At 54.1% G+C, this 16,008-nt stretch overlaps 1 protein-coding gene across 1 annotated transcript in view; it reads left to right on the top strand.

Moving 5' to 3' along the window:
* The window catches only part of WNT5B (Wnt family member 5B), a 90,433-nt gene that overhangs the window by 63,776 nt on the left and 10,649 nt on the right, over window positions 1-16,008 (top strand). Inside the window, exons 2-3 of the mRNA XM_027093048.1 lie at window positions 14,285-14,438; window positions 15,465-15,712. Coding sequence (XP_026948849.1) covers window positions 14,353-14,438; window positions 15,465-15,712 — 334 coding nt within the window. The 5' untranslated portion in view covers window positions 14,285-14,352. The remainder of the gene's footprint in view (window positions 1-14,284; window positions 14,439-15,464; window positions 15,713-16,008) is intronic.

Here is a 16,008-nt window from a genome sequence, read left to right as displayed (position 1 = left end):
TCTCCCACTTTATCCCTCCCCACTCTGTATTTTTAATGAGGATTGCCACCTGACCACAGTTGCCGTCTCTTCGGTAGACTTACTTAGCAACCATTTGAGCAACTCCAAATACACAGAGGTGTTTACAGTCTGAAAGGGGATTTTTTGAAGTCTATACATGAGTCTAATACAAAGTAGGATAGGCTGTGAAAGTTGGTGTTAGTCAAGCTCATACCAGCTCCTGTCATGAACAAGTGTCCGCCGTAAATCGGCTCTAAAATTGTAGAAGTTCATGTCTAGCCCCTGTGAAAACCAAAATGTATGTTCCCTTTCGGCCAGCAGCTCTCCAGGCGGCAACTCCAGGACCTCGGCTTCTTCTGTCTGTGACTCTGGCTTCAGTCCTCCTTGAACCCTCCGTGCTTGTCCACAGGAGGCTGGAAGAAGCAGGGAGCATGGGGTACAGCTTGTGGGGGGTTTTCATGGGCCAGACTCGGGAGTTGCTGACATCATTTCTTCTGACATTGCACGAGGAAGAGCTCAGTCCTATGACCATCTTAGGACATCTGAGCGCTGGAAAATGTGATCGAGCCGTGTGACCAGCCCGTGAGCTCTGCCACGAATAGCTGTGAGGGTCCCAAGTGGGAAGATGTCGTATGGGGTGAAGTAACATCTCAGCAAATAAATGCATAGGTACCCAGGGATGCAGAAGTTATTAATACTTATTTCTACGATTAACTATCATTTTTGTTGATTTTAATAAACGCATCGCTGCTGACTCCTCGTAGGTGTAGACACACTTCAGGCCGTTTGTGTTTTCAGCTGTGGTGCCTCTCTCGGGTCAAGGACATGTTTGTAACCTGGCCGGATGCAGTGGAGATCAAATCTTCCCCAACCACCCGATGTAGCCTTGGAGAGGAGCCTGAAAATCGTGAGCTCTCCCCAAAGCCACACGCAGCCACGCTCCCATCAGTATTAGCTGCACCGGGTCTTAGCTGCAGCACACAGGATCTTTTTTTTTTTTTTCAGTTGTGGCATGCGGGATCTAGTTCCCTGACTGGGGATCAAACCCCAGCCCCCTGCATTGGGAGCACAGAGTCTTAGCCACTGGACTGCCAGGGAAGTCCTCTCCCATCAGTATTCTTAATTTCAGTTCAGCCGTGACCGAAGGCAGGCAGTCTGAGGGCCTGTGCTGGTGGCTGGTCCCCACTCCTGCCATTTGCCGCCCTCACGGCTGTGTAACACAGACCATACGTCCTCCCGTCCTGCCCATGCGGGCTGACAAGCTTCTCCTTCTGCACTCACTGTGTTCCTGCGGGGTCGGCCCTCCCAGCTGGGCCCCAAGCTCTGGGCTGTCACTCCACAGACAGCAAACATCGCCAGCCTTCCTGAGCGCAGATCTGATGCTGCCTCTCTCCTGCTGGAGTGTCTTGGGTGCCCTGCAGATTGCAGACGGAGGCCCAGACTCCTGGAGTGGGGGGTGTCCTGGGGTCTTCAGTCAGGTGGTCCCAGGATGAGGGGGCCCGCCTTGCCAGGAATTGATGACTTTTGTTTTTCCTTGAATTTGGGTTTTCTCTCTCTCTCTTTCTCATTCTGTGTTTTCTACAGTTGAATTTTGGACATGAAATTGTTATATGATGTTCTTGTCATTCTCAAAATGCGTTACGTGTTTCTGACCTTCGTCCAGTGGGAAGGCCTCCCTCTCCCATGTCCACCCATGGGAATCCTGCCCGTCCTCTGAGGGACAAGTTCAAACACCACCTCCATCAGGGCTTCCCTGGTGGTGCAGTGGTTGAGAATCCGCCTGCCAACGCAGGGGACACAGGTTCGAGCCCTGGTCTGGGGAGAACCCACACGCCGAGGAGCAACTAAGCCCGTGCGCCACAACTACAGAGCCCGCGTGCCACAACTACTGAAGCCTGCACGCCTAGAGCCCGTGCTCCGCAACAAGAGAAGCCACCGCAGTGAGAAGCCCGCGCACCACAAGGAAGAGTAGCCCCCACTCACCACAACTAAAGAAAAGCCCGCACACGGCAACGGAGACCCAACGCAGCCAAAAATTAATTAAGAATTAAAAAAAGGAAACACCACCTCCATCATGAAGCATCCCCTCCTTAGGAGTTAATCTGTCTTTCTTAGGATTAATAATCGGATACACTTACTAGGATAACAGCTGGACAGCCATTGGTACCTCCACTGTGACGTGTTACTCTGCTCAGTATTGGAATCTGGCCCGTTGCCCCGCCCCTGAAAGATAAGAACAATTTCACTCATCTGTGACCAAGACGTAGTAGATGCTCGATAAAATTTAATTGATTTGGAGTCACAGAAAGAACTTCCTTTGAATGACTCTGGCATTTTCGCTGGGTCTGACCTTTTTCCTATACTGAGTAGCAAATACGAAATAGCTAGTCATTTAGTGCTGATGATGGGAAATTACTCCCCACGTCATTACTGCATCTGCTTTTCCTAGTGATTAACTGTAAGGATGAGAAGTTACTGGAATAGAAAGTTTATCTCCCTGGCTGGTAGGTGGTGACCCTGGGCCGTGGGTTAGGTTGGCTGCCTTTACTACCCATGTGCCCGTAGTATCTTGCGTGTTACCTCTGTTATAGCCCTTACTACACGAAACGTAACTAACTCACAGATTTCAGATGGAGCTTGTGGTTTTGATGATGGTGGTGATGATTTGTTTTACTTGCCTGGCTGCCACTCTAGACCAGCTTGGTCCGTAAAGTCCCTGTGATGATGGAAATGTTCTGTGACCTGAGCTGTCCCCAACAAAAGCCACAAGACCCACGGAATTCCCTGGCGGTCCGGTGGTTAGGACTGCACGCTTCTACTTCAGGGGGCGCAGGTTCGATCCTTGCTTGGGGGACTAAGATGCCTCATGCTGTGTGATGTGGCAAAAAAAACCAAAATCAAAAAAAGCAGCCACAAGACCCACGAGGGGACTGAGCCTTTGAAATGTGGCCACTGCCACTGAAGACCGGAATGCTTAACTTCAAGTCATTTTAGCTTTTTTTTGGCCGCTCCACACAGCATGTGGGATCTTAGTTCCCCAACCAGGGATTGAACCCGGGCCCACGGCAGTGAAAGCGCCGATTCCTAACCACTGGACGACCGGGGAAGTCCTGAGTCATTTTAACTTTCAGTAGTCACGAGTGGCCAGTGGCTACTGTAGTGGTGATGCTGCATTCCTAGGGAAGTGACATCTTATGGGCTTGTTGTCCTCTCCTGTGCGGCGCCAGGCACTCAGTGGCTACAGTCAGTACCCGTCGAGGGATGGACGCGCGCCAGGGGCCGCAGAATCCAAGGGGCCTGCCGGCGTCTGTGTGCCACCTGCATTCTCTGCAGCCCCCATGAGGTGACCCAGGCCACACGGCCACCCGGCTCGGCCTCTGTCCTTGCAGCCTTCGCCAGGCCAGGAGGCCACCAGGGAGCAATTTAGCAGGAGGGCTGGGAGCCTGTGAAAGGGGCCTGGCAGAGCCGTAAAAGAAACAGAAGAATCTCGGTGGTGAACTGAGACCCTCAACCTGCCCAGGCTTGAATCGCGTGACCCTGCTTTTTCCAGAGCCAACCGCACAAGTCATTTAATTCCAAAAACCAGAACCTGTAAGACCCCGGGACCTGGCCTGAAGGACTCCAGTGTGACTCTGGTCTGGGGAAAGGAGATGTGGGTATTGTGCTGGTGAAGGGAGGGAAGAAGGGGGCCGCCTGGCTGTGGAGGTTCTCCCCGTGAGGAAGGAAGTGAGGGCTCCTGTAGGGGTGAGCACTTTCTGCCTCTGGTCCCATTAGAAGGATGCTCGACACCTCTTCCCTCTGAGGACCTACCTCTCCCGCAGCACAGTCTAAGGGTCAGTCTGAACTGGGGGACCAGCTAGAGGCAGCGGTGGGCAGACCGCATCACCTAGAGTTGCTGGCAACCAGGGGGCCACGTCCACGTGGGCTGTCAGTCCCGGGACAGTCAGATGCCCCCTCCTCTCCTGCTCTGGGTGGGAGCCCCTCCGGCCGGTCCTTCCTCAGCCGTGTCCCTGGTACCTGGCTGGTGGAGGTGGAGGCCCAGGTGTCTGGCATCACCACTGCAGCCCTGTGGATCCAGGCTGCTGCTCCCACTATGCTTTTCCCTGCAGTAGGCATCTCCCGCTTGTTTATAAAAATGACTGAAATAACTATCCTGTTTTTCCAAATGGAAATTGCCCATTTGGGGGGCAGAAGGTTGGCAACTTCAGTAAGAGTTTAAGAGCACAAGAAGACTGGAGAAGATGAGGCAATGACTTAACCGAACTCTCCGTTTCTGGGATGGCACGACGGAATTGTTTAGAAAAAAGAACCAGTGTCTGTAACTGCTTCCAGAAAACCCCATATGTGCAAATCCAGATTTATAAATATTTCAGAATGCTTGTTCACAGGGTAAAATGACTATTATATGTAATATATAAAAATATATAATACATATAGGAATGTTCCTTTAAATAAAAGAGTCACTTACTTAAAAGCTTTTGGGAACCCGACAAGCAAAATGAATGTGTGAAGTAGCCAGGAGAGAGGCGATAGAGAGCAGTGGGGAGTTTGGAAAATTAGCCTGTGTGTCCCCTCCCCCATCCATGAGGCATTTATATGTCAAAAATTTTAAAACTTTACGTTAGTCAAAGAGATTTGATTGGCTGACAGTTGGTGATTCCTGTTTTTAAAAATAGTAAGATTTCCCTAGGTCCTTTTTGTGTGTGTGTGTGTGTGTGTGTGTGTGTGTGTGGTACGCGGGCCTCTCACTGTTGTGGCCTCTCCCGTTGCGGAGCACAGGCTCTGGAAGCGCAGGCCCAGCGGCCATGGCCCACGGGCCCAGCCACTCCGCGGCATGTGGGATCCTCCTGGACCAGGGCACGAACCCGCGTCTCCTGCATCGGCAGGTGGACTCTCAACCACTGCGCCACCAGGGAAGCCCCTCCCCAGGTCCTTTTAAAATACGCTTTGGTTTGCAAAAAGAGGAACACATTTACTTGGTAACATAAGATAAACATTTTAATTCTAGTTAGCCCATGGCTTAGAGAGAGGTCATTGGCCTGCAGGTGACGGGGATCCAGAGCTCCATTTATTGCTTTGTTCACTCTGTCCCAACCAAGGAATGTGCAGAAGTGGATGACACTTGCCCAGGTAAATGCTTTTCCCCAGACCAGCAGACCCAGTGAAAGCAGATGACGGGAGAAAGGTGGGAGCACCCAGACATCTCTCCCTTCCCCTCCCCGCTCCCCTGAAAACAAAGTCCACAAGTGTGGCCGCCACGCTTCCTGTACCACACTCACCTCTGGCCATTCTTTTCTAGAGCATCTTTTTAAATTAATTTGTCAGGATTCGTGAGGAGGAAAAATTCCTCTTTCTTATCTTGCGATGGACTTTTGCTTGGTACCCAGGGAGAAAACTCTACTTTTCCAAGTGAGGTGAGGGGGAGTCAGCAGGGATCAGCCCCTCTGGGAACCTTGCAGGGACCAGAGTCTGGGGACTTGCACGACCTGCTCCTTGGGTTGCATTGCAGCAGATACAGAGGACACGTTTACACTTCCTGAGGCCCTGGGACCTGGGGAATCATGTTTCTCTGAAACATCAAGAATTAGTCTTTAGGGCTACCCTGGTGGTACAGTGGTTAAGAATCCGCCTGACAATTCAGGGGACACGGGTTCGAGCCCTGGTCCAGGAAGATCCCACATGCCGCGGAGCAACTAAGCCTGTGCACCACAACTACTGAGCCTGTGCTCTAGAGCCTCAACTACTGAGCCCGCGTGCTGCAACTACTGAAGACCGCGTGCCTAGAGCCTGTGCTCCACAACAAGAGAAGCCACCGTCACGAGAAGCCCATGCACCACAACGAAGAGTAGCCCCCGCTCGCCGCAACTAGAGAGAGCCGGCGCAGCAACGAAGACCCAACGCAGCCATAAAAAAAAAAAAAAAAGAATTAGTCTTTAGCGGGGTGGTCTCAGGATCCGGTTGTGTGTGCTGACACCCTGTGCCACAGTTGGGGTGGGTTTGCTCTCTCCTTCCCAAACAGTGGGAAGTTTGTCACTGTGGCAAACTTATCACTGTGAAGGACAAACTCATTTCTGGGTAAGGCAGTTTTGCATTTCTCTGAAAGGCCACAATTAAAACCTCACCACTCCTACCCACTCTCTACCCTTCACCTCACCCCCAAGACATGATTTGTCCTGCAAGCTAGAGACGCAGGAGAAACGACACAGTGTTTGCGATATAAGGCTTCCCAAGGGGCTGCAAAGAGTAAGGTGGTGGAGCTGGGATTCCCCCTCCAAAAAACCCCAAAACTTACTTATTTTCCTCTCCACCAACTGTTGAGAAATATCACAAAAAGGAATGCTATATGCCTTAAGGCTGAGAGGGTTCATTGGGCAAAGCTTAGAAGGAAGAACTAGAGAGAGACCCAGGGATGGGGAGTGACCCGTGGGAGAACTTGCTGAGACTGCCTTAACTGAGCTGAGAAGGAGAACAGTCACCAGGGGACTGTGTAGGAGGTTATGGGACTTTCTGATAAAGTCTGGGTTCATCATTGCATTAATCTCTGGTCTCTGCTTAAGAAAATATTTTAAAGAGAAAAGTGTCTATGGAGAGAAATGCACGCTGGAGAAACGGCTAGCTACAGGACTAAGTAGCAGTTATTGACCAGCCCCCCCCCCCCAAAAAAAAAAGTAGAGACAGAGGAGATTTTGCCAGGTCCTGTTTCCTGGAGCGAGTGGTCGAGGTAGCTGCTGTTTCTTGCATGGCTGGTCCAGGCCTTGCGCTTGTGTAACCAGCCCACGTGGTTTGCATTGAACCCCCTGAGCCCCTCCCTTCCTGCCAGCTCCACCTGCCCTCCAGCCAGCTGTCTCTGTACCTAAATTTTCCAACGTTCACTGAAAGCAGAGGTTTCTTTTTAAGTGTGAGGACCCTTTTTTAAGTAAGAAAAAAAAGTTATGTGCCCCAGGAGACAAAATAGTTATATTTTCCACTGAGATAGTATATAGATTCCCTCAAATCATTAGGTATTTTCCCATTTAAAAATATCTGTGTTGAGAGAGACAGATATTATATGACATCATTTACATGTGGAATCTAGAAAATAGTACAAATGAACTTATTTACAAAACAGAAACAGACGCACCAACTTAGAAAATAAACTTCTGGTTACCAAAGGGGAAAGGTGGTGGGGAGGGACAAATTGGGAGTATGGGATTAACAGATGCGTACCACCGTATATAAAATAGATAAACAAGGGTTTACTGTAGAGCACAGGAAACTCTACTCAGTACCTTGTAATAAACTATAACGGACATGCGTGTTATTTCCAGTTTGAGGCTGTTCTAGTCTTGACACGTGTTCTGGTGTGCGCGTGGGCAGATTCCTCCAGGAGAGTGGAACTGCTGTGTCTTCAGGAACATGTTTTTAAAATGTCAGAGCTTTATTGAGCTATAACTCACGTACCATATAATTCACCATTTAAAGTGTATAATCAATGGTTTTAATATATTCCTTGAATTGTAATATACTGGCGTCATCAGTAGCACTTTTAAGTGGATAAGTATTTTATTCATTACAAGGGTGTACATATACGTAGACTGTCAGAGCGGAAGTACGTGGACATATTTACTCATGTTGGAGACAGTGCTTGGTCTGCGTGTTCTGTGGTTGTGTGGTCTCCAGATATCTTTAGCCCCTAGGGGAGGAGCCACTGGTTCCAGGCATTTCATGTAGAAATTTGCCATTAAAATCCATCCATCCATCCATCCATATATATGTAATCTGAAAGACTCCATGCTTTAATTCGTTGCATATTCCTATGAACGGTTCTATGACAGTGGTTCTCACATTTTCTTGGGCATCAGAACCACCAGATGGCTTGTTGAAACGGATCGCTAGGCACCACCCTCAGAGCTTCAGATTCAGTAGGTCTAGCTGGAGCTTGAGAACCTCTGTACCTAATCGGTTTTCAGGCGTTGCTCATGCTGTTAGTTGGGGGACCATATTTCGAGAAACTGGTAGCGGCTGTTACCTTGGAAGTTGGAGGACTGCGTGCGGAAGGAATTCATTCAATCATTCAATAGATGAGATGGGGTATAAGACACAATCTTTTGGAGGGAAGAGGGCCGTTAGCAGGCGCTTGTAGTAGCTCAGAGTATGGCAGTAGCAATGGAGAGTCAGGAATACATTTTTAAAGTATTAGGGAGCCACAGTCAAGAGGCCTTGACAATTGCTTTGATGTGGAGGGTATGGGTGAGGGAGGGGTCGTGAAGGACACCAAGATTTCTGGCCTGGATCCGGGAGGAGAATTGGAGGACAGAGAGCAGCCAGGATTGCAAGGAAGAGGTGTAGCCAATCAGTATCTTCATGTCTGTACTTCTTAGCTCTCTAAGAAGACTTACTCAACCATCATTTCATGGTCAAAAGGTGACTGACCCCCCTAAGAAACTAGAAGCATGTGATCATGGGAGTTTCCCTGGACCACGGATGTTAGATGCTCAGTGGGGATTCAATATCAGATTTCAGAGGGACTCGTAACTTTAACAAACAAGAATTGTCCTGAGTACATTGGAAATTATCGCACTCCTTCTTTATTGTAATATCTCTCGGACCCTTCCAAAAGCAACTTGAAGTTTTCTTTTCGACCAAAGCGCGTTGCTAGGTGCCGTCCTTGCTCTGTCCCTCTCCAGCTCTACATCCTGACGTGGTCGTCCTTGGGCTGATCCGTCCTGCCTTTCAAGTAGGTTTGTCGTCCCTGCTGGACCACAGCGCCTTGGGGAAGCAGCTCCCTACACATTTCCAGACGCTGGATGGTGCTCGAGTCTCTGAGGAGAAGGTAGAGACGTGGCTGGCGTCTCTGAAATCTCCATCTGCAGCCGACGGTGGTTCCCAAACAAGAGGATAAGGAGCGAAGCAGCTTCTCGCTGGTCCGTGGGCTGCAGCGTGCGGAGGCCTTGGTGTCCCGCCTCCTGTTTCCTTGAGAGCAAACGAAGGCTTTTCTTTCCTTTCAGTGGGGTTCTGTCCTAATGACTGGGAGGAGATGGTGAACAGGATCGTTTCCAGAGCAAAGACACAAAACCACGAGTAAACAGATGAGCACGCCAGCTTCTTGTGCGTTACGTTCAGAGCTGCTGCAGACACTCACAGGAAGCTGGGGAGGAGGACAGAGGGCCCTTCTCTGGAGCGGGCGGTCAGTTGAAGATGTGACCTCAAGGACAGAGGAGCCTGCCCTGCACAGAGAGAGGAGAAGCGGGTCCCGAGGTCAGCCAAGTGCAAAGGGAGAAACCGTGGGGACGGGCGGAGGCAGGCCTCAGACAGCTGGGGGTTCCTCCAGCAGAGTGGAAACCAGGAGAGGGTGGGAGGCCCGGCCCGGGGGGGGGGGCTCTTGAAAGGCCTCGCGTATGTGTTGAGGAGCTCCGACTTCATCCTTTAGGAGACGGGGAACCTTTCTTTAAAAAGCAGAGAAGTCTCTGGTCAATTTTGAGTTTTAAAAAGAGCTCCTTTGGGACTCCCCTGGCGGTCCAGTGGTTAAGACTCCACGCTTCCACTGCAGGGGGCACGGGTTTGATCCCTGGTCGGGGAACTAAGATCCCACATGCCGTGTGGGGCGGCCAAAAACCATTAATTAATTAAAAATAAATAAATAAAATAGAAAGAGCTCCTTGGCAGCCGTATTCGTTGGAAGGCAATGCAGTTTTCCACCATCAATGTAGGGTCTTCTCCTCCCGAAGACACAGTCCCTTGGTCAGCATCCCTGTTACGAGCCATCCGAAACTTCTTTCCACTTTCTCCCCAAGCCTTGCATTTCTTCGCGTAAGCACGTTGCTCCTTGCCTCTGCGTCCCTCGCCCCTCACAGGGTCTGTCTCCGACACTCATCTCAGCCTAGCTGGGACCGCCCATCTCAACATAAACACCAGCTCTTTAAAACCATCATTCTATTTCTTATACATCAACTATCCTTCAAATAAAAGTGAAAAAAATCCTATTATTCTATTTTAATTTCTCCAGCTTTAAACAACCTGTTCTCAATCCATGTATCATTCTGTTTGGGGGGCAAGTCTGCTTTTTTTCTCCCACAAGGCTGCGTGTGTGAGTGTGTGTGTGTGTGTTTATACTAGTCACTTTGTAATCAGCCTGTATTTTATAAACATTGCTTTTGGGGCTACTTCCTACAAATCAGGATGTTGCCCTCGGACAATCTTCCTCTTGGTGAGAGGGCAGTGGTGAAAAGCAGGGAGGCAGAGTAGAGAAGGCCTTTGCTCCGGGGGTGGTACGTGATGTGTTCAACCTGTGTTTGGGGAAGAGGGGAAAGGTCTCGATTCCAAGCCAGGGTCTCCCATTCAATCGCTGTAGGACCGAGTTCCTGGGCCCCTCCACGCCTTGGTTCCCTGTGGTTTCCCTGCTCAAAGTGAGGATAAAAATAGCCTGTACCATAGCATTTTAGTGACGGTTAAATGAGGAAAACGGGTGTAAAACATTTGGCTCAGTGCATGTAGAAGGTGTTTAATAAATGCTCACTAGTATTAGGTATTGTCCCTGGCCATCCATCAGGAGCTGTTTATTGACAGGTGTACGTACAGCAGGCAGGATGGGGCACCCAGGAGAAGGAGGGGGGCACGTCCTACCTTCAGCAAACGCTGGGCCTACCGGAGAAGTAGGAACACACAGAGTTCCAAGGCAGCGCGTGCAGGCTTGGCGGTGCAGGCTGGACACCATCCTCCAGGGGCTGAGGAAACGCCGGGTCAGTGGAAAGAGCCTCCTGGCACTGGATTAACCAAAGGCAGCTTTACGGAGGAAGTGAACCTTGGTGGTGGACTTGAGAGTCGTTTGAGGTTTGACTGCTGGAGAGGCAGAGGATTAAGATGAGGTCTTGGGTGGGGAAGCAGGGCTGTTCTCAGAGCGGGAGGCTGGAATAGGGACCCCGTGGCGGGAACTTCAGGCAAAGAGTTGGGGGGTAGAATGAGGCCAGGTTGGGAAGTTTCGGGGACTCAAGGGCTGGTAACCACCATGAATTTTCAACCAGGGAAACGTTATGATGCACAGTCAGTGCTGCAGGAAAGCTGGTGTTGGAGCCCCGTGGGTTAGACAGCAGAGAGCACTTCCTGGAAAGCGGGGAAGGGGGATGACGGCACCTGCATTGCAGGAGGTGTCGTCGGGTGTCCTGCGGTCCATGAGGAGCCTTTCTCTACAGAGGTGGAAATGGAGTGGCCAGGTTGGCCGGGGAATAGCGGGGAGGGGAGGGAAGGCACAGGCCTGCAGCTCTGGTACCCCCCCGCCCCCCCGCAGAACTCCTGGGACCAAGGGCAGCACTTGGACAGCAGCCAGGAGTTCACACAGGGACCGAGCTTGTCTACCTGCTGTGCCAGGACTGTTAACAAAATTGCAAATGACCTTTGAATTACAGGGCTCCTCGCTGGGTCGCAGAGTAAGAAGTAGCCAGTGGCGACCTGGAAAAGGTCCCTGCAGGTTTTTCTTTCTGGGTAGGTTTCCGGGGGGGGGCCCATCTGGGGCCAGGGGGCAGGTGTGGGAGGTGACATCACTTCCTAGGGGACACCTACGCTGCTTGAGTCCTCGGGCTCTGGGGGAGGCCAGTCCTGAGCAGGCAGGGGTGGTTTTGTGAACAGCCAGTGACCTTGGCGGGCGCTTGTCCCACGGGTGGGGTTTTCTGTGGCATCACTGCTCTCGCGTGTGGACAGCAAGGAGGCGCCCCTTCAAGGGCGGAGCTGCTGCGTCGGCCCCAGCCCCCAAGCCCCTCTCTGGGTCTCCCAGCTGCTCGGGGTGGACACGGCCTCTTAGGGAAAGAAAACTTGTGGCGGGAAAAGTCCCAATTCAAATATGCACCCCTTCGGCTGTGACAGTAAAGTGGTCTCAGTAAGGACCCTGGACGTGTGCAGAGGGGCCCGAGTACAGCAGGGCTACACCCCACCTGGCCACTCAGTGGTTTGGGGGATGCTCCCCCCAAGGACCCTAAGCAGGGTAAACCATCGCCCTCATTCTGGATCCTTGTCCCCCCTTGATTTTTCCTCGAGGTTCACTGGGCCTGACATATTACGTACTTATTTGTTCATGGCTGTATCTCTGGCACATAACCAGGCCTCCAAGACGCATGTGGCGAACGACTGTTTTGAATGAATGAAATAATGCGGCAGGCGGGCAGAGTAGATGTCTGACCAGCTCGTTCTGACCCTCAGGAGGGGTCCTGACTGAGAATGTGGCATCCTCCCCTGGCCCCGAAGAGAGAGACCCTGGACCGCCCCCCTGCTTAATCCTGCCCTGTCCGCTCTCTCTTTCGGCCAAACTGTGGGCCTCACAGCCTCCTTCCTCCCCAGCCAGGTGGGGCAAGACGTTTCCATTCTGCCCATGCCAATGAGGCCAGTCGCTGGGGGGGGTCACGTCTGTGCGTGGGAGAGAGCGGGTCCTGAGGGCTGCTGTGTGTGCGTTTTGGGGACAAGTGTTCAATCTCAGGTGCCGGACATCTGGAAAGCAGAGAAAGAAGCCACCACACGTGCTAGGGTCTTCTGTTTTCCTCTTCTAAGTTTTTAAAACATATATTTTTTAATGAGCCAAGAGTTCGCTGGAAAGCACGGGGTGGGAGGAACAGCCGCCCGAGTGATTCCCGCCTCGGGCCATGTTGACGAGGGCGGGATGTGCGGCTCGGGGAAGTTTGGCCTTAGCGCCTGTGCTGGAGCTGGGCCGTCAGAGCCGCTCTGACCGACTCCTGTCCTCGGAAACGGGCCTAGCGTGGCCTCCGGTGAACCTGGGACTTGCAGGAGAGGTTTCACGGGAGCCTGATGCGAGGGCGGCACAGAAATGAGAGAGAGGGACCTGGGGATGAGAAGGGGCACCAGCTGGGAGAGAGAACTCAGCTCCCCGGTGGTGGGGATGGGCCGGCGGGAGCGGGTGTGGGGAGGGAGAGGACCAGGGGGAGCGGCCCCGGCCCTCCAGCCCCCGAGAAGGGCTGGTAGTGGGGTGGAGGGTGTTTGCACAAGCAAACTCTTTGAAGCTTCTCTCCTGTCCTCCCACTCTGGCCCTGGTCCCCTCCCCTCCATAAAGCCATTAGCTTCTGGTGCCAGCCCTATCTCTGCTCCATCTCTGGGCCCTGTCGGTGCATTCACAGACCTCCTGCCCTGGGGGACGGGGAGGTTTTATGGGGGGAGGGCCTCTTCAGAGGAGGCGAGGTCTGTTAGGAAAGCAGGGTGTGGGGTGCTGCCGGCGGCCGCCAGGCCGGATCATTTCCGAGCTGGCTCTGCATGACAAAGGGGCTTTGATCTGCCCCCCACCAGCCCGACACACCTGCCCGCGGGTGCCCCCGCCCCGACGGAGACCTCCCGAAGAAAAGCCCGGAGGGGGTGGGGACAGCTATGCCCCAGCTCCCCCGGGCCCTGCTCGGCCACCTTCCTCTCCTGGTGGCCCCGGGACAGAGATATCTCCCAGGCTGATGACCCAGAGCCCCTCCCGGAGAGCCAGGAGACCCTGTGCTGCTCGGTGAGATGGGGGTGGTCTCGGAGTGTGGGGGCGGGGGCTTCATTGAGGTGGGGTGCTGAGGGGCCCTGGGGGTGTGGTCACGCCCTGGATGGGGGCTCAGGGAGGAGAGGAGGTGGGGTTGCGTTGCCAGAGGCTTGCTCCAGGGTCCGTCTGTCTCCAGGGGCTCTGGGAAAGCTGTTCTCCGGGAGCAGGCAGTCTGATGCGAGGGTGGCAAACCCCTCCCTCCTGGAGGGCACAGAGGAGGCATGGGCCACCGAGGGGCCACCGCTGGCGCAGCCTGGCGGCAGCTTTTACATTTCCCAGAGGAGTTGGCTGGAGAAAGTGAAAAGTCCCTCCCTTCTCCTACTGTCTGTCCCGGTGGGCTCGGGCTGGGATTTGGAAACCGCGTTTAGCGGGAGAAGGGTGCAGACTGAGAACGAAGGCTCCTGCTTGGCTGTAGGTAACCAACTCGCCAGGTGTTTTTAGCTGCACGCAACAGAGACACCCCTGGGAGGAGCCGATGGGATGGTGCTGTCTCCTCGGACGTTCTGGAAGGAGGGCAGGCCTGCATAGTAGCAGCCGCAGCATCTCCCTAAATGCCGCCCGGAGCGGCTCTGCGCTGGAAATGCCTTGCTTTCCTCCCTTTCCTGGTCTCTCAGTCCCCTGTTTCCTTAAGCAGCAGGTCCCGAGCAGGGCTCCCCAGGCTGGAGCGACCCCCAGGGTGAGAAGGGGAGGGTGGGACGGGAGGCTGGGGAGAGATGGCCCTTCCCCGGGAAGCAGGCCCGCCCGGTGCCCCTGGTCTGCATCGCACACTGACTGCTCCCTTTGGCCTCTTCTCTCCAGGGAGCCCGTCTCGGAAGCCGTCGGCCCCCGGGGTCTTCCCCGGGCCCTGCGGGGGGCGCGGGCGGACCATGCCCAGCCCGCCTGCCCTGCTCGCTGCTGCCGCCGCGCTGTTCGCCTGCTGGGCCCCGCTTCGGGCCGCGGCCAGCTCCTGGTGGTGAGTGCGGGCTGCAGCCCTCCCAGCCTGGCCCCCTGGGCCATAGAAGAGGGGCGAAGGGGCCATTCCCTTTTCAGCAACCCCAGGAGAACGGGCACAGCTCTTTCTCTCTCGAGCCCCCAGCGTTACGTAAAGGCTCCCTGAGGAGAAAGGATCAGTTCATTTGGCTTTTTCTCTGATCTGTCCGCAGTCCCCTTTCCCTGGGCCTCCCCCGTCTCCCTGGGTTAGAAGCAGCTCTTTTGTTGCTCTCGGATCGATACGGATATTGATTTTTCTTTCCCGCTGGTGAGGGCAAGGAGAGCAGGATTTCCAGTTTCTAAGTCTGAAGATCTGATGAGGGCTTTGCAGGAGCATGTGTGGCTTCCTTTTGTGTTGTTAAGACTACTGTCACTGCCAGGTGGACAGGGGAATGGCAGGCATGCCCCCCGTCCCCTGTTTGGCATGGTCTGTGCTCTGCTCTCATTTTTGCTCAGATGGCAAAACCACAGCCTTCCCTCTGACTTAGCACCTTATTATATCTGCTAGATGAGCAGGGGAGCCCTACAGGGCAGGGTCAGGGGCCGTGTGGCAGAGCAGGAAGTGCAAACTTTTAGATATGGCCATGTATGTAAATTGGTTTCGATTTTAAAGGCCTAAGGGGAGTTCTCGTGAAAGGAATGGGCTGCTTTCCGCACACATCCTGCACTTGGGCCACAGTGGCCTGGTCGCGCCTCCTGCAGAGAAGCGGCCTCACGCACAGCACGCCCACCCGGCGGCCACTCCGGTCGTCCCCCCGAAGCCCTCTCCCAGCTCGGAGCACTCCTCCCTGTCTGGTCACTGTGGGTCCAGACGCCCAAGGTGGTCTCGGCATTCGACATCTCACACGTCGCCTGCGTTCGTGCCTCAGTTTCCCTTTGAAGGCAGGAACTCGGTTTTGGGTGACTTTCCTTCCCAAGCCCCTGGCTCAGGGCCTCCCCTGGGAGGGGGTCAGGTGCGAGGCCTGCTGCTGCCCCGGGGCCGCGCTCACTCCCGGCCTTCTTGCTGCAGGTCTTTGGCTATGAACCCGGTGCAGAGGCCTGAGGTGTTCATCATCGGGGCGCAGCCCGTGTGCAGCCAGCTCCCCGGGCTCTCCGCCGGCCAGCGGAAGCTGTGCCAGCTGTACCAGGAGCACATGGCCTACATAGGCGAGGGGGCCAGGACGGGCATCAGGGAGTGCCAGCACCAGTTCCGGCAGCGGCGGTGGAACTGCAGCACCGTGGACGACGCCTCCGTCTTCGGGAGAGTCATGCAGATCGGTGAGCGGGGCGTGGGGCTGGAGCAGCCGTGCTTCCCGGCCGGGGAGCCAGGGCTCCACGGGGGACCGGCGTGCGAGGGGGTGGTCTCGGCTGGCGTGCCGGCGCCCAGCCCCCGGGCTCAGCTGGCCCTCTGCTTCCCGCCCTGCCCCGAGCAGGGAGCCTAGAGGCGCTCCCTCTGGGCAGGGGGCGGGGGTCTAAGCTGAGTTAGAGCGGATCGGGAAGCCCGCCCACCACGACTGACCCCTGTCTCAGCTGCAGGGCCTCCTCGAGAGCTGTGGGCAGAGAGCTGAGTGTCT

Source organism: Aethalodelphis obliquidens, unplaced genomic scaffold, assembly GCF_003676395.1.
Source record: "Aethalodelphis obliquidens isolate GAN/ISIS:26980383/991018 unplaced genomic scaffold, ASM367639v1 scaffold83, whole genome shotgun sequence".
Classification (NCBI taxonomy): Eukaryota; Metazoa; Chordata; class Mammalia; order Artiodactyla; family Delphinidae; genus Aethalodelphis; species Aethalodelphis obliquidens.
The sequence above is the reverse complement of the archived record's forward strand: the minus strand, read 5'-3'. Positions and strand labels throughout refer to the sequence as shown.